The 24,746-nt window shown below is 33.9% G+C and overlaps 1 protein-coding gene across 1 annotated transcript in view; it reads right to left on the bottom strand.

The window, feature by feature from the left end:
• Nucleotides 1–443: 443 nt before the first annotated feature.
• Nucleotides 444–24,746, bottom strand: part of Abcd3 (ATP binding cassette subfamily D member Pmp70) — a 35,063-nt gene continuing 10,760 nt past the window's right edge. Inside the window, exons 5-16 of the mRNA XM_069847290.1 lie at nt 22,620–22,646; nt 21,459–21,529; nt 15,908–16,088; nt 13,215–13,427; nt 12,999–13,068; nt 12,015–12,112; nt 8,255–8,471; nt 7,017–7,231; nt 6,382–6,483; nt 4,550–4,723; nt 3,878–4,039; nt 444–1,703 (exon numbers count right to left, since the gene is read on the bottom strand). Coding sequence (XP_069703391.1) covers nt 1,626–1,703; nt 3,878–4,039; nt 4,550–4,723; nt 6,382–6,483; nt 7,017–7,231; nt 8,255–8,471; nt 12,015–12,112; nt 12,999–13,068; nt 13,215–13,427; nt 15,908–16,088; nt 21,459–21,529; nt 22,620–22,646 — 1,608 coding nt within the window. The 3' untranslated portion in view covers nt 444–1,625. The remainder of the gene's footprint in view (nt 1,704–3,877; nt 4,040–4,549; nt 4,724–6,381; nt 6,484–7,016; nt 7,232–8,254; nt 8,472–12,014; nt 12,113–12,998; nt 13,069–13,214; nt 13,428–15,907; nt 16,089–21,458; nt 21,530–22,619; nt 22,647–24,746) is intronic.

Genomic DNA, 24,746 nt, shown 5'->3' with positions numbered 1-24,746 from the left:
AATTCGAGTCTCAAACATTACCGTCTAAACCACCTTACTTGCTAATTTTATATTTGTGTTATGACGTTGTTACATATTATATAAATTTGATAAAAACTTTACCCTATACATAATTAGATAATTCAGATCTTTCACTTTAATCCAGAGCAAGTTGAATTTCTGTCTGCAGGAACTGCACATATCCAGAGAAGCCATTGGGGCTTATATAAACGGACAGTGGTTAGATTGGGGAAGAGTAGCTCCCTTGGACAGATGGCGCCTTGGTGAGTCGTGGAATTGACGGCGGCGTGTCTCTCTGGTTAAGGATGCAGCAGATTCAGGCATGTGAATTGTGAACAGATGCCATCGATCTGAGGAGGCTGTAGAGGAACATCACAGAGAGGTGGAGGGGCATTCATGTTCACGCGGATTCTGTCAGATCTGGATGCTGTGGCTGAATCGATAAGATGCCACCACACAGTGAATCACATGCTTGATGAACGGTCCTAAGGACTTCAAAATCATCCCAATAAAAGAAGGTTGCACAATAAGCCTAAGGCTGCGGTGCTTGCCTACAGGCCCTCCTCTGAAGGAGAAAAAAAATAGTGGAATCACAATGGTAGAAAAAAATCGACATATTCATAAAAAGTCTGCCTGTATCTGTTTAGAGTAAATCAAATTATCAGTATAGTTGGTTTGAATAGTAAATGTGCCATTGACAGACTGCAGATCAAATGATACAAAACAGTGCGTACTAAGTGCTAGTTGAACAAAGTCTCCACTCTTTATACCTTCATTACCTTTCTTCATTCACCAAGTCTGCACCCAATCAATGTTACTATCCGCACTTCTCTACTTCCCATACTGGTATACATAACAAGCCATAGATCATGTTCCAGACGCCATCTGTTCCGATGTCATCTTAGCAATCTTTTGCAAATGATTCTGCCCGTTGTTGTCAAATTAAGATATTACATTATACCAAAGCAAGCAGGTAAGTAAATGGTTGCGGAAGTAAAGTCTTGCACTGGCATTTGTCAATGAATAGGACAGAGAATACATGAGTGCAGAGGGTGAACTATTCTCCTCTGTTCACCTACCAGAGACAGTATAACAAAATCTACCGAAAAACAACGAATAAAAGTATAAATAAAGATAGACAATGATGTATCATAAACCACTTTCTGAATGTTAGGAATGAAGATTAAGTGAAATCTTTCATAAGTTCATATTTCTACTGGAACAACAGATTCTATTGCCAAAGAAAAGAACTAGATTCACCTATTCATACATACTGTCTTAGTTCGAACATTTCTATTCCCTTATTAACACTTCCACCGACAATGAACACATTTGTTCTCACACCTTAGAGGATATAATAAGTTGTACAGTACAAAAATTGCATGAAACACGGAGCACAAGGCCAGTCCAGCTAGCTCACATTGCAAGCTTTTATAACCTAAAAAAGTTTCGTCATGAAAAGAGGTCCCAACTTCCATTTGCTAAAAAAAATTCCAATGAATAGAAAAATAAACTTTCTAAATTGACTACTAAGTCTCGGAGGTCGAAAATTTTAAGTTCTCGGACAGAGCACATTTCTTGCATCACATGTGACACAATTACTTCAAATTATTACCCTACAAACCTCACGATCCAAACTCTTCTGTATCAGGTTCTATGGGTTTGAACTGCACAGATCCTCGGCCATCCATCTGGAGATAATACTGCAACACACAAGCAGCTGTGTTGTGAACTGAACTCACAGACTTTCATTCAAAATGCTAAAAACAAATGTCATGGACTACAATCATAATATAGGAGCATGTGTACGAGCTCAATTTGATCAAATTTTAAGTCTCACATTATATTACTTATTCTATGTAAAGATTAATTTTTTGGTCCTACAGAATGTTCTCCAGTAATAACAAATATATTAATTTATTATTTACTATCAGAAAACTGCGATAGATATTACCACTTAACACGAGTTGAAACTCATTAAGGTTTCAAGGATATTAAATTATCCCCACTGTTCTGAAGAAAGACATTCACACTGTGAATGTATAATGACTGAAATACTCAAAAACGATCTTATGACCACACCTGGTTCTTGTTACATTCTTTTAGCCAGATTGCACTTGCTTATATATAGGTAGTTCCTCACGTAGATTATTTTTCTATCTGCAAGCTATTCAGTGTTGTGATGATGAGTGGGTACTACAGAAAAAATTATGAAACGATAATAGCATAGAAAAATAAATGTACGCTGAAAAACCTGATCCAAAGACACTTCATTCATTGCTCACAGAATCTGCTGGATATAAAATTCTTACTGATTTAAGATATGCTTTCTGACAACTAAGCATTAGCCAGGTCAGAAATTGAGTATAAAGAAATTTGATGGATTTAGGGACAAGGGAGATATTGTTAGATAGACAAATTCAGAAATGAATGAAAAGAAAATGTGCTTCAGATGGATGCTTCTATAAATCCATATCAATTTCTTAATTATCACCTTTCGACAGCTGATGACATTGTGCATTACAGGTGCTCTGTTCGGTTCAAGTTTGTCGAGTAAGGCGAAGTTCGATATTCACCAATGTTCACTCTGCAGGAGGAGGCCTGTCATGTTTGTTCGGCCTTCTTATGAAAATATTCGCTGCCCTCCATTCCAAACACTTTATGTTTTAACCACTTAAGTATTTTAGCGCTTATCTTGCGATTAGTTTTTCATATGGAATGAGACGAATTTTGTAATATCTTGGTTGCCTCTCTTATGTTAGAACATTGCAGGACTCTACAGCTGACATCAGGAATAGCATATAAACGGTAGAGTGGAACAGTGCATACTAGAAGAAAGAATAAGAGAGGAGAGAAGAGAGAAGGGGACAGGAGAAGAGGGAAGAGGACAGGAGAGGAGGGGAGATAAATGGGTTAGGAGTGAAGAGAAGGGCAGAAAAGAGAAGAAAACTAAGTGAGAAGCAATGGGAGCATGAGAGAAGAGGTCTAGAGGAAGAAAGAGGGAAGGGAAGGGAAGGAAAGGAAAGGAAAGGAAAGGAAAGGAAAGGAAAGGAAAGGAAAGGAAAGGAAAGGAAAGAAAAGGAAAGGAAAGGATAGGGGAAAGGAAAGAAAAGGAAAGGATAGGGGAAAGGAAAGGAAAGGAAAGGATAGGGGAAAGGAAAGGAAAGGAAAGGATAGGGGAAAGGAAAGGAAAGGAAAGGAAAGGAAAGGAAAGGAAAGGAAAGGAAAGGAAAGGAAAGGAAAGGAAAGGAAAAGGAAAGGAAGAAAAATTACTGTAGAGGTGGAGAGAGATGAAGGAAATAGAGATACGAGGAAGTGGGAAACGACATGAACAGCAAACAAATGTAGAGAATTTTGTTTTCCAGAAAGTTTTTCGTGATTTTACCTTCAATCATACAAAAATAATAATAAATGTTATTTGCATTACTATAATATCAATCCTCGAAAATTTGACTGTCCTCCATAATGGACTGATGAAGTGTAAGAAACATGCTATTGTTTGATATTTCTTATTTTACACAAGTTTGAGTAGATTTAACACAATAATTCAGCTGAGATTTATGCAGGATGTTGTATGATAATGATACAATTACTGACCCAGCAAATACTACCAGCATATTAACCTATGCCTCTTATGCTTCTTGATTTTACTGAATGATTGAAGGACTTCACAGAACAGTGAACTTATAGAACAAGCATATCAAGCGCAGGCATTTCTAGTCTTTACATGAGGTGTAACATGACATAGAATGTCTTTTAAGTGTATGCCTGCATGCAATTCTGTAAGCAGAAGGTCTCTAGAATCCTTGTCCAAGAGTACAAATGCTCATGCCTGAAATCCCTGTTCTAGAACACGCACGAATGTGATATTACTCACCTCATGATGCTTCCAGAGTGAACGCCGATGGCTGACAGTGAAAAGTGTGATGCCAACTTCTCGACAGTATTGGTACATGCTGCCTTCCACATCCACACTCACTGCAGAAGTGCACTCGTCCAGAATCGCAAACTGAGGTTGATGGTAGAACAGCCGAGCCATCTGCAAATTTGTATTATTATACAAGTAATGGTAAAAATATAATATAAGAATTCTGCCTGATGCTGATCTCCTGAAGGTGACTATACAGAGTGTGTCAAAAGGTCAGGTCAATCTTTGAGGTGATTTAGGACCTTATTTGCAACAAAAAAACCTAATACACTTTTTCAATATTCATCCCAGTTTCCGAGTTACACGAATATCACGTACTGTATCTATCCCCATTTGATTCCACACCTAATGGACCTGTCTGCTTGAGAGAAGGTAAGCTAATTATTGTCAGTTGTCTAGAGCAGATGCTCAAAATGTCCCCCTCTTGCACGAACACACGCTTCAGCAATGCTTGCTCGTGATAGATGCTTATCCATTTCATGAAGGATGTATGTATCTTATATTTGGAATCTTTAATTTCATGAGGAGAAGTACTCGCCAAGTATTTTTAAAGTAAAGCTTTTCACAACTGTCAAACTGGACAAATATTTAGGTTCTTATTTTAATACACCACCAACTCACAGCTATCCTCTGCTTCTCGCCTCCTGACATAACATCAATCCAGTCTGCAATTGCATCCCAGCCTCCTTCTCGTGTCAACAGGTACGTCAGTTTCACCAACTCCAGGAAACGTGTCAGATCAGCATCACTTTTACCCCTGCGCAACATCTCATCACGGGTGTGTGGGTATATCACCTGAAACAGGGAATTCAAGCAGTCAGCAATAGACAACAAACACAGCTTGATTTTAAAACTAGAATACATGGTGCAAATTGAACTGCTTTCTTCAACAGTGGTTTGAAAGTTTTCTTGCAAATTTTAACTGATTTATGTAAATAAGAATCTTATATACTGAATACATGAATATACAATCAACAAGAGAAGTAATAAAACAACAACAACAATGACAACTACGACAACACTGATGATGAGGATGATGGTGGTGGTGATGGTGGTGGTGGTGGTGGTGGTGATAATGATAATAATAATAATAATAATAATAATAATAATAATAATAATAATAATAATAATAATAAAATTTTGAAGCAGAATTAAGATACAGTGGATCCAAACATTTTACAATCAACAAGAATAATACAAAAATCACTTAAAACACAATGTATTACCTAAAATGCAAAAGCAGTAGCTAACACTGACGCATAAACCAGGAACTTTCTCTGTGATGGTGTAAATCTATATGAAGGGTACACGGGAAAAACGATCAAGGTCCATCAAAAATCGAAATTGAGTTAATAATGCTATCTTATAGTGGAAAGGAAGTACTATAAGAAATCATCGTTCTTGACATTCCACTACGTCAATTTCTATTAAATACACACATAACAAAGTATTAAGTGCTTAAACTTTAAAATTCGTTTTTCTCGAAACTTTCTAAAATGGACCTTGATAGTTATTGTTATGTTTTATTTAACGACGCTCGCAACTGCAGAGGTTATATCAGCGTCGCCGGATGTGCCGGAATTTTGTCCCGCAGGAGTTCTTTTACATGCCAGTAAATCTACTGACATGAGCCTGTCGCATTTAAGCACACTTAAATGCCATCGACCTGGCCCGGGATCGAACCCGCAACCTTGGGCATAGAAGGCCAGCGCTATACCAACTTGCCAACCAGGTCGACTTGATAGTTATTCCCGTGTACCCTTCATATGGCATGGTGCGAGGAGTTTTCAAAGAAAATGACAGTCTACTGAAGAAGAATGACTATAAGTATTTAATACAAAATTCACAGGATTTAAAACATTATTAAATTATTCAAAATACTATAATAACAGGCAACTAATTTCTATATTTGTTATTCAATTACTAATGAATTTAAAATAACAAAATTAAACAAGAAATTATGGCCTAATGGATTGATGTGATTTTCCAGGGAAGACATCATTATCAGTGACGTCATATTTAGATTTGTAAAATTACGTAGAAATAGAATTCAAAATCTGTATTCATATTTTCAGTACCATTGTTAGAAACATGTCTCGGGAATATTATTACAGGATTATTACAAGGTTAATTTTGGTATTTATTGCTGGTCTATCATTGTATTTTCTATTATATTGAACGTTTTTCAAAATTGGTCACTTCATCTCTCCAGATACTGTGTGTCTGTGTGTCTACATTACCACTGAAAATGTACATAAAATAATAAAATTGTGCTCTTTGGTGAAATGAAATTCAAATTTATATGAACATTTTCTTTAATAATAACAAAGACCTGAACATATTAACTTATCGATGTCATTTGAATGAATGTTCTGGCTTTTCAATAAACAAAAGTAATCATTACTGATAGGATTAGTTCAACACTCTTCGACTATTCTACAACATTAGCTTACCTGGTCACGTAAAGTCCCAAGAGTCATGTAGGGTCTCTGTGGAATGTAGAACAACTTCCCTTTAGGTGGCTTTGTCAGCGTACCCCCAAAGAGTGGCCACAACTGAGAAAACCAACAATAAATTATTAAAATAGTATATCAGACCTCCTCATTTTCTTAAAAATGTCTTACAAGTGTCTATTAAATGTTACTTCGCATTCAGCCTTTCCTTTTCCCTCTAGAAGTTCAGACCTGATGATATGTTGTGTGTTTCTGTAGGAAATGTTGAAGGAACAATGTTTGACACCCATACCAGAAACTCTGCAACAACTATGTGAGAACATTGATTCAGTGATGGGAGATGTAACCCCTATATTGTGTCTAACAACATCGAACACATGGAATTTGTTGTTCCCAATGACGGAAAGCATGCAAAACATGTAATTGTGCGATAAACATATCTTAAACAGTGACACTACTTTGGTTACATATTTTTGCCCCACACTATACAGTACACTTGTAATGAATGAATAATGATGATAGTGATATTAACAGAGGAACTGGAGTATCTTAAAAAAACCCTGCGTTGCCTGGACCATGGTCTTGCCCAACGCAAGTTAATGTCTAATTTAGCACTAATTTTAAGAAAGAATTACCTCTCCCAGTATCCTGAACAGTGAACTCTTGCCACACCCATTGGGTCCACAGACCAACACATTGATGCCTGATCGAACCTCAAATGTCATCTCATCCACTAGAACATCTCCATTGGGTGTAACCAATGGAACCTTGTCAAAGCGGATTATGTTATCCTGGAAGATGATCCTGCCAGACCCAGGGATCAAGGGCATGGAGGACTGTTTCCTGCTGTCTAGAGACAAAAAAAGATTTTCTCAATTGCTACCTCAATCAGTAATCAGCTGTCAGCTATTACAAAATTCCATTTAGAAACACACAAAATGGGCATTCCATTTTCAAAGAATACATATTTCACAGGAACAATAAAAAATGAATGTATAGTAAGTACATATTTCACAGGAACAATAAAAAATTAATATATAGTAAGACTAACAACAAAAATTTAGTTGAATGAATTTTTGAACACGTTACATACCATTAAAACAATGTGAGTGCCATTAACGTTAATAATAATTATATAACAATACCTAGAATTTTGATGATACGAGTACAATTGTATCATCTTATTAATGTCCTCCTACAAATAAATCTTACATTTGTATTACTGTTTGTATAACTATTAGTAATAGTACTGAAGTGCTTTTAGAGCATTCTCAAGTTTCAGCAACCTTTTGCCTAATTTTTCACAAAAACATTATTTACATGTTCTACTTCACCTAAACTAATTGCTCACACAATTTTATGTGCATATAGCCTACTAGTAACTTTTTTTTTAGAATATAATAATTATGGTGATCACTTTCACGTGTTAATATGAATTAAGTTTATAGCATTTTGTTTTCAGACGCCAATTTGTTCAGATCAAAATGAGGGATTCTTCTCTGCGCAAAAGAGATTGTGAAAAGAGATTTAGAAAAATAGGAAAAACCTACACTTGGCTTCACGAAAATTGAGGTTCAAGCTAGCTCAAATTTTAATCATAGCTGTCATTAATTGTTTAAGCAATTAGAATAGATTTAACCTCGTCACATCCAGGTAATATTTTAATATTCATTTTTGTTTTATTTCCGATAAGTCGTAATACACAATCTTTAAGATTGATATCTAATGCTAAAAAAGGAAACAAAATATCAATAATCACAATATAATTTGTGCCATACAGTAATGCAATAAAGTCAGTTTATAAAAATGAATACTTTTCCATCAAATTTCGTTATTTCATTATTTAAACTTATGTAAAATGAGCATTATTTACTTGTGGTTCCATCATGCGTGCTGTTGCTTGCAGTAGACTTGGAGCCTGTCACCATTGTACGAACATAATGGCCCTGGTTGAGGTCCTTTAGCACCTTTATCAAGTCTGTCACGCGTGTGGTAAAGCCAGCTAACCGAGTCATTTCCCTCCCGGAGAGCACAAGACGTCCAATTGCCTCTGCTAGTTTGACAAGCATCCGGCCATACTCATAGTAGCGCTGAAAATAAATGTTCCATTAAACAATCGCAATACAGGAATGCAAGTCTTCATTCATGAGGTCCGATTACCAGGCTCAAAAACTTTATAGGTCTTTGGTTACAATACCCATAAAACTTAATGTGGCAAATTAAAATGCTCCTTGCTCCAAATGAAGAAGCTCCATATTGTTGTTATTGCTCAAACATAATTATTATATTCACTTTTAATAGCAAAGGAAAGGAAAACAAATGTAAGATACATGTTTTCTGTCTTTCTAAAATCCAAATTATACAGGACAAATTAAAACCTAAACATCTCTAATTCATACTGGATCTTAGATACTTTTGTGTGCACACTGTGATCGAAGTAATCACGCTTACAAATTTTGAGTCCTTTAATAAGTATGTAGTGTCTTAAAATGGCCTCATTATCAAATTATAAATCGATGTAGCAGATTACTTTTCGATATGAATTTTAAGGGGAGAGGATGGTATTTTTTGGTGAAAAATGAGTAAATTAAAAAAAAAATTCTTTAAAATTCTCTGTGATATGTGTGGAATGCATAGCATAATATTTTGTGGGTATTTGTGCCCTTATCAGATGTTGAGACGCCATTGTTAAACTTCCTGCGTTATGGATTTTTAAATCACTTGCCACATTTTATTGTTGTTTCCGGTAAATTGAATTAAAAAAAAAAAAATCTTAAATAGTCTTTGATGTGTGTGGAATGCATTGCATAACATTTCGTGGGTATTTGTGCCCTTATCAGATGTTGAGACGCCATTTTTAATCTTCCTACGCTATGGATTTTTAGATCACTCGCCCCCTTTTATCGGTTTACGGTAACTTCATTTTTTTGCTACATTGCCAGACAAAAATGGATATAATTTCTGAACTATTAAAGATACATACATGAAATTTAGAACACACATTATTTAGACTATTAGGAAACTTTTCTCTGTAACTATTAGTTTAGTCCATTTGTTTACAAGAAAGGAATTCAGAAAAGTGTTATTAAATTTTAATTGTTTATTTTACAAATGTAGGGACTAATATCAAAATTCTGTTACAGATAGTTTGTAGAGCATGCTTTTGCAAGTACATTGCAAAAAACTGGATGAATCTACCTTTAAAAATGGTTTAGATATATCAGTTTTAGTAAAATACTGCATTGGGAATATTTTTTTCAAATCTGGGCCCCCAAATAATTTTTTTTCAAAATATTTATTTTTGGTTGAGTTGCTACAGCTATGAGCTCTCTACATACAAAAAATTAATATTTTACACCAAATAGGAAAAAAGTTTAAAAAAATACCATCCTCTCCCCTTAAGAATTTTCAGTGTATTTGCACTAAAATTATGATGTCCATAAACTTCATAATTTTAGTGCACTCTTACTGAAATTATTAATTTACGTAGACAATTTTTTTACTTGTGGTAAATCTATGATACCTACAGGCTTCTCAGTTTTAATTTGTTTACAAAATTCGTTATGGCCATACTGAACAGTTTTACCGCCTTTAAAAATCTATCATCCTTAACAGGGTTAGAACCCACCAACCTCAGATGCACCTGTGGTGAAACCTAACTGTAATACTGGTGACAGACTACAGTCACTAATCGCGATTATCGACCTAATCGCGATCGGGTTTGTAGTGTGTCACCGTCCCGATCGCAATCAGGAGCTAAATCCTGTTTCCAGAACAAGATAATCGCGCTGAGGCACGGCCCAGTGGACGAAAGTAACATTTTAGTAATGTTTGGTTTCGAATTACTTTGATTTATATTATTCAGGAAGTCGTGATAGCTTCTGCTGTGGAATTTTGTTACCCCTTCCATTGTATTATATGAAATTGAAACGAAAATGAGTATATATAGAGAGAGAAATAGAAGGCTGCTGAAAGATGTTTCATTTCAATAAATAATGGATTACAAACTGGAACTGGTTTCTTTTTCAGATTTTCAATTTCAGTCTCCATTACGAAGCTATCGCCGAGGTTAGGGTTGATTTTAAAAATATGTTTTATTACAAAATAATATAAATTTTTGGCATGATGATATAAATTTTATAGGTTAATCTCTTTTAAAAATAATATAAATAGTAATTATGTAAATTGTATCAGTTTACATTGTAAAGCATATAATATAAATTCCCATATCAAGCTGCAAGAAACAAAAAAAAAAAGGAAAAAAAAAAACAATGAACAAACATCAAAAGAAAGTATGAACTTTAGGTGTTGTCCAAGAGGGAAACAAACATATACGTATGTACATAAAGAAAATTGTTTCCTCTATGGTAATTCAGCTGTTGACCAGACAGGACCTAGTGTGTCACCATATTTTCGGTAATCGCGATAATGCTAATCGTGATTAGCGACTGTAGTCTGTCATCAGTATAAGCTTTGTGGGTTAGAAAAGAAGACCACCTGTCATTTAAACTACTGCCATCTAAATAATTCATTAAGACTTAGAAGACCAATAAAATTGAACCAGAGAAAGGTATTCCAAGTCAGCTTCGGAAAATGATTAACTGCTCTTTTGATGGGATATCGCACCTTTAACAAACCATGAACACGACTCTATGATGGAAATTCCAAGCATAGACGTCTTTTGTGAGAAGAAGAATCCATCTCGTATGTAATCTATGAATGCAATTCATGAGGCCACATACTATCACAACTGTTCATGTCATAAACCCAGAACACAATATTATTAATAATAAATTTTTAGTAATCTCGTAACTGATGAGCACTTCACAACTGTTTAATTCCGTCCTATTCACACACCAGGTGTAGCACACTGAGTTTATGGGGATCAAATCCTCAGTCACAACTTTAGTTCTATTTATATTTCTGTTCAAGGTCCTCAAAATATATGTTATTTTTTCTATGCAATCATATATTATGTAAAAGTAACGATCCTGACACCATTAGTAATATTTTACTCTTTTTATTTTTTTTTACCCTTTTTTTTTCCTCCAAAAATTTTTTCATCTGTGTCTGTTATAAATAGGGCACAAAGTTACAGCGAATTTGAAGTTTCAGATGTTTTCCTTAAGCACAGATATTAGGCAAACTGAATCAAAAACAAAATGAAATTACCACCTACACACGAGTTGAGGTCATACTTCGATTTTGAAAATGCCACAAATGTTTGTGCAGCAACACACTTTGTTTAACTATATACCATGCATGGAAAAAATAAAATCAATCTTATACAAACCAATCTTATACCATGCATGACAAAAATAAAACCAATCTTATATCATGTATGCAAAAAATGAAACCAATCGTATGGAAAAAATTAAACCAATCTTATACCAAGCATGGAAAATACCATGCATGACAAAAATAAAATCAAAACCAATCTCATACCAAGCATGAAAAAATAAAAGCAATCTTATACCATGTATGAAAAAAATAAAACCAATTTCATACCATGTATGGCAAAAATAAAACCAATATTCTAGGGTTATGTTACAAAATCCAGTTGAATGAACTGGGTAAGTTTTCAGATACAATAGAACAAGATGCAGGTCCTTAAATATAAACATTAAACTTACCCTGTATCTTTCTTCTTTTCCACATCCCATAAGTAAAGGATGTTTGGCAGCAAAAAAAGGAATACTAACTGAATAAAAACCAACAACTGTGGCAAAATCTGCAAAAAAAAAAATAAATAAGAAAAATGAATATAGGTATATTTACTTTCAATTTTAAAAAAAATAACAAATAATTTACATGCATGCATGTCTGTGCATCTTTCCCTTATAGAAATTACTTCGACTTAAAATACCAGTAATGTCCTCATTATATAACAATGCAGTTCTCTCTCCCTTTTTTGCTATATACTTTTAAAAATCTGAAGTGATTGAAACTACCAGTATTCACAATTGGATCCATGTTCATACGAATACTAACCCAATGACACAAAATTACATCAAGAGTATGCTCGTGGATCACTGTGTGTAATTAAAAGTTGTGTCCGTTCGTCACAATTGGCTGAAAATATCATTATGTATGCAAAAGCACTATAACAGCTTGCATTTCTCGATATAAAGTTACATTTTAACATTTATAGGCATAAACAACTGTGTCGTATCATTGTATGCTCTTTACCTTCCCCCCCCCCCTCATTAATGGTTCTTCTTGAGTTAATGTGTTTGATGTAACCCATGAGGTGCTCAGCACATAAATGGCCCAACCAACAAAATTATATTTCCACTTTACCTCTCTGTAACAGTATGTGAACGAAACTTGTGCTGAAATCTCATGAAAAAACTGGGAATTATGATTAGGTCGATTTACACTTTGAAGAGAACAATATGAGAGCTCTTCAAAGCAAAAAACTCAATACGCAAATCTTATGGGCTGGACTATTTGTGTGCTGAGCACTTCATATCTGTAATGGAATATCAGTGGTAGGTATATGGTATTTATATTTAATATAAAGCATGTTTCCTTACTTCGTTTTTATCAGCTCAATTACTCATTTGTAGATAGAGTATATAAGCTACTGGTTGAGCTAAATTTACTTAGAAACTTACATTTTGCAACTATGTTATCTATAACTCCCATTCCAACTCTAAATTCCAGGAATCTTCTTAAATGGGTCGTCTGTAAGGAAAAGAAAAAGAAATTAATATATAACTACCGGTATAACAAATATTATAAAAAAAAAAAATTTTTTTTTCAATCTAAAATCGAGATATTTAGTTCCAGAAGACTTCATCTGGGTACAGAAACTCAAAGCTAATACTAACCAGTTTTTCAAATGATGCCAATAAGGTCAACTTCTCACGTTGATTGCCCTGATAGAAGGCAACTTCCTCAGAGTTTGTGATAAGGCGAGAGTTGATATACCGGAACTCGCCCTCCAACTTCTGTTCAGTAACTGTCATTCTGCCAGTTGGACGACGTAGGTATGTCAAGAAAAACCCTGCGACGATCAGGTAGGCAATCAGTAAAGCTGGCGTCTGCAGTCAAACATAGAAGCAGTAAGTACAAAAGAAAATTTCTCACCCTTACTAGATTTCACCTTAATTATTATAACTTATAAACTTCACAAAATAGCAAGTAAATGTTTATGATTGGAAAAAATGTTTAATAACGTAATTTAGTACATAACACTGTGTGAGACATGAGTCTACAGCTGTTACTGTAACATCCATCTCAATATCATGCCGAATTATAAGTCATTTAGGGAGAATCCTACATTATATGTCTGCAGTTAAGAACTTCTGTTTACAATGATACTTTTACTGAGCTACATACGATAAGTTTATTTTTATATTCTACAAAACTTGTGCTGCAATTATCTTACCACCTTTTCTCACTTTCTGTATATCACTAAAAAAAAAAAAAAAAAAAAAAAAAGATTGAAAATAAAAAAGTAATACGTCAATAATAACTTGACAAATAAACAAATAAATCATAACCTAAAAAAACTAGTGAAATTCAATAACTCGTAATTTTTCATCATACGTACTGCACTAGGTAATAATTAAAACAATAACTGTATTAACTACGTGTTTATCAAATTAGCCACAACTGCATCTTTACAATTTTTTTTTACAGTGACATAGCTCAAAGAATTTCACGGGATTTTTAATTGTAATTGTTGGCGGAAAATAGATAGCACCATAAGAAAAAAAACACACGCGAGCGCACGCACACTAACCCCACACCCTCCCCCCTCAGTATCATGGGTTCTAAGAACATGAATTTTCTAGAAAACATTGAAACCAATTTTCTTCCAATATCACAATACTTTCGTTCTACATTTCATATAATGAGAACATAAGATGTTCGCAAAGAGGTAATCGATAAAAGCATAAACAGATATTAGTAAAATTAAAATGCCTACAAATAACTTTTTACGTGAAAATATATCAGCACTTATCATTAAGTAATTATTACACTATTAACACAAAAAAGTGTACACAAGTGTATCAAATACTATAACAGTACAATGCAGTGCAGCAAGTAGAAGGTGCCATATATTAAGTTCAGCGAAATAGAGAGAAATTGTAAATAGATTGACCCATACACAAAGACAAGATTGATGCATGAGAAATCAATCAATTTTTTTATACATTTTTATTTATGATAACTTTTATGATCGAATAAAAGATGCACTCGAGTGGCTTGCGTGAGAGGATGCACCCAGTCCATGGCTTCCCTAACAGGGGAATAATAGATAATAGATGATCAAATTAAAACTGAATATTCAAACACAACTACCTTCAGAATATTTTTATAATGTGAAAAATTAAAAATTTTATACTTTAAACTTTCTAAGCTATACATTTTTTAGTTACAGCATGAACAGAACTTAAATTATTTTTAATTTTTTATACTATAATAAAGTTCAATGTAATGTATAAGGTCATTCGTAAGTCACTTCAAACATTATAGCATTATAAATATTGTAAAAATTTGTGGTAGAAAATAAAGTCATTATGTTGGACAAATAATGGGGTTTTTTATTTATTACTTTTTGCATTTCCATAGTTACCAGTTTATTCGAGGAAATATTAATGATTTTATTAGTACCGCACTGCAAGAATTTTTTAAGTTTCAAGCCCTGGTTCTGTCGTTAAATGTTTGGAATACAGCTGGCCCAATGTTATTATGAAAGCAAAAGGAATCTTTTTCAAGGTCTGAGAAAATTTAGTCTTTTTAGAAGTCTGAGAAAATTTAGAACACCTAACACTTTGAGAAAGCTCATGTTCCATTCGTAATTACGGGGATTTAATGAAGGGGTTTGAAGAAACTGATTCTGTTGCTGATAAAAAGAAATCTGGAAGACCGAAGGTAATCAAAGATTTGAATGCTGCTGAGATGCTTCAGATAGGAAATGAAAGAAATAGAATTAATGAATATGGAATTGTTAGTTTTAGTCAGATGCCCAGGTATCTTCAAATGAGTTGTAGCACAGTTTGGAGAATTCTACGAAAACTTCTTAGTCTGTACCCATATAAACTAAAACCAGCTCACACTCAAGAGAAAGTGACAAGCGGAAAAAGAGATGATTTTCATCTTAATAATCATTGGCTGGACAAATTTTTCTGAAGTAGAGTAAAAGAATTCCCACATCGAATTTAATTCTTACAATTCTTGATATACAGTAAGACCCAGCGAATATTCCTGGTGTCTCTGTTAGCTGATCAGAGGCAGGTACAAAACGAAATGTAGGTATGACTATTTGACATTATGGTTCCTATAATGACGCAGAATTTCTGCTGAAATATCATTATGTACTTCGGTAAATAATAATAATAATAATAATAATAATAATAATAATAATAATAATAATAATAATATATAAATAATATAAATAATAATATATTATGGTTCCTGTTAAAATTATCTTTACCTTTATTTTAATGACAAAACACAAAATTAACTAACTAAATAACTACAATAATCCTGTCTTATCTGACTTGTCTCTTACCTTTCCTCCCAGTCCCATGGTCAGTCTATATACATAGATAACAATGTCGAGCAGTGGCTTGCTAATGTTGGAGTACAGATCTGTGACTGTCTCGCAGAACTTGTCTACGTCCGTGGTTAGCAGCTGGTCCGCATTTGCTATGCGGTTGTCCAAATTGCTCATCTTGTAGTATGTAAAACCTCTGAAGCAGAAAATAACTCGGTCATGCAGGCAGTATTCACAATTCAGTACCATTCTCTTCATTTGAGCAAACACATTATTAAAGCAAACAATGTTAATACATTATTCTTTCACCTTATAGTTTTTCCAATAAAAAATTTAAATTGGTACCATGTAAAATGGCACATACTTTACAAACTAACTAATACACTTGCCACATTATGCATTATTGGCTGCAAAAGGGTATCTGTCGGATACAGGGGGGAGAGCCATTAATCCTTCCCATTGAAGGCTTTAAGGAGCCAACCTGGACAAATACCCAATGTCCCATCCCTACCTTCCCATGGTGCAGTAAGCGTAATTTTACAAGCTGAACTAAAGGGAGGGGCTACTCATCAATTAGCACTGGTCAGCTTGATGAGTTAATGACTGAATTTGGTATAATTTTCCTCTAACCAATACCTAATTCCCTCTTTACCCTTTCCTATCCAGTCCTCTGACTGAACTCTTACTTTCTTCGACCCTGACGGCATTACAGCATTCGAGGCCTAGGGGTTCATTTTCCTTTCCTTCCTCCTCTTTCTACTTTTCTGTTCCTAGTGTTGACCTGCTATGGCACTAAAATCGTCCTCCAGTGGCTTAAGGAGGGAAAGCTGGTGATCAACAAGACCTCCCAGCTAGGTCCAATGGGCCTGTCGACCAACAGCAGGTGTGGTCATCCAGACATTCTGGGGGTTGTGTGTGAATGAAGTACCCACCAAAACGTTAAAATATGGTGTTCACTTAAATCAGCTACAACTTGCCATTTTTCAACTCTCTGCATCAAAATCCACAGTTAATTCCCGATTTACCACGAAATCGTCTGTAGCTGCATTTAGATTGGCAACAGGCCATGATTGTTTGGCCAAACACCTGCATAGAATTGGAATATATCAGTCCCCTAACTGTTCATTGTGCAACTCAAACCAAGAAATGGATTCGGAACATCTCAAAATCTGTGCTTCAGTGGCTGGTCATGATAATATCTTTGAAAAATATTGGAGTGCAAGAGGTCAAATGACTTCATTGTCAAATGCCTGGCATTAGAAAACAACAACAACATTACGTAACCATGTCCGATTAAAGGAGTGTAATGAGAGATGACTTCACAAATCCACAGGCCTACCAACAATTTAACAGAGTTACGACAATTTGATCGCAAGTTAAAATAAATTTAAAAAAAATCAAAGTTCTATACCTGTATAACGAATGATATCTCTCTTTAGGTTGGGAAAATATAATTTCAACCTGACATAGAATTCAAATTCAAGTTCTCTCTCATGAAATATAAAATTGGAATCTATTCAATAAAACAGCATTAAAGACACATACATAAAATCGATTAAAAATCAATTTGTAAATGCTACCCAATTGATTTTTAATCCATTTTATCTGTGTGTTTTAATAATGTTTTAATGAAGTCCTTTCTATTCTAAATTATCATATATCCAGCTCTCTATTTAGGTCGTGCCGCACCTATGGGCTCGAAATTTTGCGCTCCCCTCCCCTCACCAACTAACTTATGCAAATCTTGGACATTTAGCAGTCAAACTGGAAAAAAAAAAAAAAAAAGTGGCATGTAACAACAATTTAACATATGTTACTATTTAAAGCAGGTGTCAGCGAAGTAGGAAAATACAGAATAGAACCTGTATTTCTGTTCTTCCCCCCCCCCCTTTTCTAAAAATTTTACCATTCCTATGAATTTACCCCCATGCGGTCCATGCGTAAATATGAACCTTCCTATACTGTACTCTGACGATTCGTTACATGACACATTTTTTGTTGTTGTTGTTTAGGTGTGGAGAACTCACCACCTAAGTTTATACCAACATTTCTGAGTCACTATATATATAGCCAAAGGAACTTTCTCTAGCAGTTCAGACAATATACGTCGCCAAAACCGTCGGTACTTTGGTTCAATAAATAGTATTCAGTTTGACAGCTGTCTCGTGTTCTCTTTTATAAGTACAGGAATACTTATCAGTTGACATATTTATGCAGAATGGTCTTGGAAGGTGATGTAACTGAGATTGAGAAGTGGCATTTTCATCATCTTTCTATCAGGAAACGTAGAGGACTGAATAATCTTGACTATTAACTGAAATATAACCACTGGATAATTCTGTAATTATTACTATGAGCTAAAAATTTATGAGAATATACAATAGTTTCTTATTGGCTCCATTTCGTTTGTTTGATTAATTTTTTCATGAGTTCAAATAATTTTTCGTTTCTGAAGTTTATATTATGATTTTCTGGATGTATTTACTAAGAAAATCTATTGAGCTGTTCAGATTGAATACATGTCGACAGATGTCGATGTGCATTACGTTCATTTCCGTAAAGATTTAAAACTCGAATTTCTGCAGCATTACTTTATATCCTCTGATTGAGGTTCTGGCTGGTATGTGCATCTATTATCAGACAGTACATCTCACTTGATGATGTGTGTCAGAGGAAGAACAATTGTTTGTATGGATCTGAAGTCTGACTGGTGTAATATGTAGTTAGTTGGAGATGTATGCGATGGAGGGGGAAAGGAACTGGCCACCCTACCCCATTATCTCCTGGCATAGTTGCCTCATAAGTGATGCCTTCTTGGTAACGCATGTGAGGTTTAGACCTGTTTTCGGACAGTTGACTAAACAACAACAACTTCATTTATTTTTTGTAGTGAGAAACTAAAAATTATGCTACATTGTCATCACTATCTAGTGGGTCCGAGGCAATCCCCTAACACTGCGTTAGCAGCACAATTAGGGAAGAAGAAGACGAAGAAGAAAAAGAAGAAGTCATTGCTATCTAAAGAGAGAGGAAAGTGAAAACTTAAAACACAAGAATTATCAAACAATGAATATGTACTTTACTCTTCCTGGTCAAATCACATTGTCATGATGAGAATGACGTGCCAAAGTTCGAATACCAAGTGTGACCTTCCTCAAATTATCGCGTACTGCAGCGCTAACACTAAACTACAAAAAATGATTAGTGAGTACGTAATAAAAATGACTAATGTATTCTTTTAAACAATGAAATAATATTTCTCATGCACAAAGGATGGAATTATTAACACAAGTATATTCTGCAATACTGGATAGACCTAAAGTTATTTAGTAAAGTGCTTATCACTACTAATATTAATAATTGCTACCTTGCCATTACCTACTATGTAAACAGAGAGGAAAGAAAAAAATACACACAAAAATTATCAAGCAATGAATATTATGTACTTTACACATCATGGTCAAATCACATAGTCATGATGAGAATGACGTTCCAAAGTTCAAATACTAAATGTGTCCTTCCTCAGGTTTTCACGCACTGCAATCCATTATTATAATAATTTCATTGCTTAGACACGAATATAAATAGTACATATACATGAGTAAGGAGAAATGTACAACCATGTTTAATGTGATATTGTACAACCATGTTTAATGTGGTGTTGTACAACCATGTTTAATATGGTGTTGCACAACCATGTTTAATGTGGTATACTCTAACAGTAGAGGGAAAGGAACTGGCCACCCTACCCCATTATCTCCTGGCCTAGTTATCTCATAAGTAGTGTCATACTGGTATCACTTGTGAGGTTCAGACATGCCTTCGGACAGTTGATTGAACAACATTCTAACAGTCAAGAAAGGTAGATACATTTTAAAAGTTGCATATGAAAAAGAATCTTATGAGATCTGAAAGATTAGGGCCACATTTACAATAATTTTACAATATGACATAATACAGTACATATACACACAGTGATTCATTTGGCCTTTCTTTTCAGCTGTATGCAGCTCTTCATTTTAAAACATGTCCTCGAAACTGCAATCTATTTCAAGGAGATTTCAATGCAATATTAGATGTTAAACTTCAATCATGTGTGCCTTTCTTACTGAAAATAGGCAACTATATTTTACTGGACCATCAAGAAACATTAGCACCATTTAATATTAGGCACTTTCTTCGTTTTAAAAATGCTAATGAAGGAAGCACCTATGATACACAGGTTATACCGTACTGATTCATTTTTTAAACGTATCGGTCTATGTTCCATTAAATAATTAAGGTATTAGTACTGATTGTACAACATTGTTATACTGTAATGTGTGTTCAAAATGCTAACCTCATTCTGCAAAGAATTTATAACACCTCTCCAGTACAGTGCATCTGATAAACCGGAATGATAAGGTTGCGGATTCGTGTCTGGATGTGAGCAATCACCCCTTTTGGGAATTCATTGCGACTACCTTAGTTGTGTCTCATTTGCATTCCATCATATTCTTAGTTGCTGAACACTGTCCTTTCAAATTAAGAATCATATTCTAACCAATATTGGAATTTATAAGTCTGAAGTTTCTGGAATAATATCAAATGGCACAGGATCAACGACATGCACACTATTGCTATAATATAATATGATATGATATATGATATGATATGATATGATATGATACGATACGATATATGATATGATACGATACGATATATGATATGATACGATATGATATATGATATGATACGATATATGATATGATATGATATATGATATGATACGATATATGATATGTGATATGATATGATACGATATATGATATGATACGATATATGAGATATGATATACGATATATGATATATGAGATAGGATATATAATATATGATATACGATATATGAGATGATACGAGATATGATATACAATACGATATGATACATTATGATATGATATATGATATGATATGATACGATATATGATACAATACGATATTATATATGATATAATATATAACTTTATAACAAATTTTTACTCAGTTATTTCACGACGCCATATCAAATGCGAGGTTGTCTAGTTTTGGTGGAATTAGTAATACTGAGATGGTATTTATGTGAGACGAGACTGAGGATTCGTCATTGACTTCATGACATTCGCCTACAGTTGGGGGAGGAGGGGGGGAGAACCTCAGGGGAAAAAAACACTACGTAAGCAGAATTCGAACCCACACTGGAATCCAGTCTGTGATCAAGAGACCAGCTCCTTATCCTTGAGGTATATCTGTGGTCTTTATGATGCACTAACATTGTATAACATGAAGAATTTTTTTTAAAGAAATCTTAATATTGTAACATGTATATTATTTGAAATTCTGACTATTAACAACGACTTCCAGTACCTTTGAAGTGCGGAAAAACTTTATTTTAATTGATCTCTTACACATAATACTGATATGAGTATTAGGGAGGAGTTCTCGTAATACTGTATAATCGGTCAATTTTACAATAAACTGGCAACAGACATACTGCACTTGGGTAGTGTAAGACATAACCCTGAACCTTAATGAGAGTCAACTTACTCACTTGAGGTACTCGTCGTACAGGTATTGGGTCAGTCTTGTTCTGAATCGAAGCTTCACCTCTCCAATACTGTACTGGAAACATATGTAGGTAAGGAAATTAACATTTATTGTCATTCTCAACCTGAAAAGTGAAAGGCAATAAACAACTCTAAAATGACACGATTTAAATACCAAACATTTTCTACATAGGTTCACAACTCCAGGAATATTTTCGTGTTATATTTCAACTTTTTTCTCTTCAGAACAAGTAACAAGAAAGCCTAAGTATCTATGCAGGACATTAAATTAGAACAAACTGTAAGAAATAGTAAGTTCATGGTACAACTGAAAATTTAAAAATATTTTCTCTTCGAATGGAAGAAATGATTCAGTTAGCAGAGTTGGTTCTCTAAACTTTTACAAACCACAGCTAGAATAGCATACATGCTACATTTTTACTAAGAGTGAATGGTCTACTTACACATGATTACTTATAGATTAGTAATAATAATTATTACCGCTTTATATGGGCCATCATAATGCCACTGATTCTAAGGACATTAAATGAATGACTGAAATAAGTAAATAATAAATAAATAAATAAATAATAGGTTTTATACTTCATAGTGTTACAAAAAATCTACTTCGAAAATCAATAAAATACACAATAAAAGAACAAAGTATAACAAAATTTTTAATTTTAATAAATAAAATTATTTATAAACACGCAAAGTCCACCATATGTATTACTATAATAACAAAGCAGATATACCCAGTAAGAACATGACAGCGCAATCTGGACAAAGTATAATAATATATTATCGTTGTTCCTGCAATAACTCCTATGTGCAAAATATAAAATTTTTCAGTAGGAAGAAAAAACACATTTATTCATCCTAAGGCAGCCGTACATAGGAGACTGTGAATTCTTACATTTTCGAAACAAAGAAATATAATTACATATAGGAGATTTTATTATTTGCTGCATCACTATTTAAGTTATTTAATAGAGCAAAAATCTGAAAATCGATAAATATGTCACATAGGAGTTATTGCAGGAACAGTGATGATATGTAGACTGAACATTACACACAAGAATCATAAAAGCTGCACACAGTATATCATGTATACAAAGTTATTAAAGTAAATAAATAAACAAATTAAATTAAATTACTGTACTTACTTTTAAGATATTGTTCACCACCGAGATCTGTAAGAAAATACAAAAAAAGATTATTAAATAATAATCTTTAAGAGAATATAAATTTAATCTTTCAAAATTAAATCTGATTTTCTTAAAATTTTATTGCAGTACCCATACCTGTTTCACATAAACATTCCCTAATTATTTATTTCTTACAAACTTGTACCGAAAATGTGTGCTGCTGGCTTTACTAAGTACTTACGATCCCTTGATCGACATCAACGTCATAATTTGAATCACTGAAGAATGTTACTCTGTCGGCTTCTTTTATAAATTAGTCATAGTAATATCATCTTTTTTCAAGACTTAGGTATCATACAAAGAGAAAATGTTCATTATTTATTTTCAAAATACTACATTTCAACAATTAACGTCTTACAAAGAAGTTACGACAAAACGTAATAAGTAAATAAATAAGTAAATAAATAAATAAAATGAAATAAAAATGCCCCAAAGTACCCAACACACAAATATAATGTCCCAAAACATACATATTCGCCATGTGTACTGAATATCGTCCCCAAAGTAGAATTGAACATTTCGTCTGGAAAACGGTTTGTAATCAATGCTTGGGTTCTGTACAAAGAAGTAAGCAATAATAGATTTCACAATGTAACTTTTTGCTGAAACCGTCTGAGGAAATTACTGAGGTAAATGTTTTGAAGAGGAAAAAACAGACTTATGGATGCATAAGTGACAATGACACTGAGCTTCCTAAAGACAAAAGAAAACACTGCCAAATAAGGGAAAACTGTAAAGAGGAAAAAAGTGCAATCATATGTCACATCTTCAAAAAGGATGTATGTTATAAATGCAATGGAAAAGAGTAAAAAAAAATATATATATCCACGTGTCAGCTGTAATAAAGCTGTAACTAGTGCTCACTGCACATTAAAAATAAAGCTTCGAGAAATGTAATTGCCAATAAAATCTGTTAAATTTATGTGATGCTGTATATGAATAAAATATAAATATAATATAATTCATAATCAATTATTATTTGTGTAATATATCCCTACGACTTGCAACAATACATGTATAATTTGGTGTTTAAATATTTCTTCTATTGCCATGGGACATTTTTATATTATTTTAATGTACCGAAGTACATAATATGATGTTTCCATGCAGATATTTTGCGTCATCATACGATGAAAGAGTAGTGGAACGGAGAAAAATTCTCTCTGGCACCAGGATTTGAACTGGGTTTTCAGCTCTATGTGCTGATGCTTTATGACGTAGTGCAGAGGGCGCCACCAGAGGGAACCCAAGAGGTGGAACTTAAACTGAGATGATTCAATCCGACACCGGGATGGGGATCCAGTGTGGCTTAGTGGATAAAGCATCAGCACGTAGAGCTGAAAACCTGGGTTAAAATCTCGGTGCCAGAGAGAATTTTTCTCCGTTCCACTACTCTTTCATCGTATGGGACATTTTTGTCCTGTTCGTCATTCTAGAGAGTAGCTAGGCGAAGTTCAGTGTAGCTAGTGTTAATGAGATTTGGAAAAATCAGTACTTAAATATATTGTTTCAGTTAAGAGACACTAACTTTTAACACTTTATCACTGTGTGTGTGTGTGTGTGTGTGTGTGTGTGCGTGCGTGTTAATTATAAAGTTTACACAGCATTTAATTAAGACTTAATGTATGCAAAATTGAATAAATATACGGAATATGTATGTGGGACGTCGATCTATCTTCCTACAACCACTAATAATAAAAAGTATCTCTGCTATTTGGACAGATTGTTTATACAAACGTTAACTTGAATTTTAAGCACAATAATTTTATATTCCCTGCCTTTTAAAGAAGTCTTCAAGTCGTGGCGTATTTTGGCATAGGCCTATGACATGTTTTAGTTGAATTAACTGTATCCATCAAACATAGAATTGGTTCATGCTTCTATAATATTATATAGATACTCTTTTCTAGTATGCAATCCTTTTTTACGCAAGTTTGATAAAATAAAAGCATAATTTCACCTCTCGAATCTAATTGGCTCAAAAAGAAAGTTAGATTGATTTAAAGCTCGAGCTGTTATAAACCAATTCAACTATCTATGCAAATCTTCTTCACTTCCTCTCATCAATACTGCATTATCTGCATA

Source organism: Periplaneta americana, chromosome 15, assembly GCF_040183065.1.
Source record: "Periplaneta americana isolate PAMFEO1 chromosome 15, P.americana_PAMFEO1_priV1, whole genome shotgun sequence".
NCBI classification, from domain to species: domain Eukaryota; kingdom Metazoa; phylum Arthropoda; class Insecta; order Blattodea; family Blattidae; genus Periplaneta; species Periplaneta americana.
Note: the sequence above shows the minus strand (reverse complement) of the source record. Positions and strands in the feature narration are given on the sequence as shown.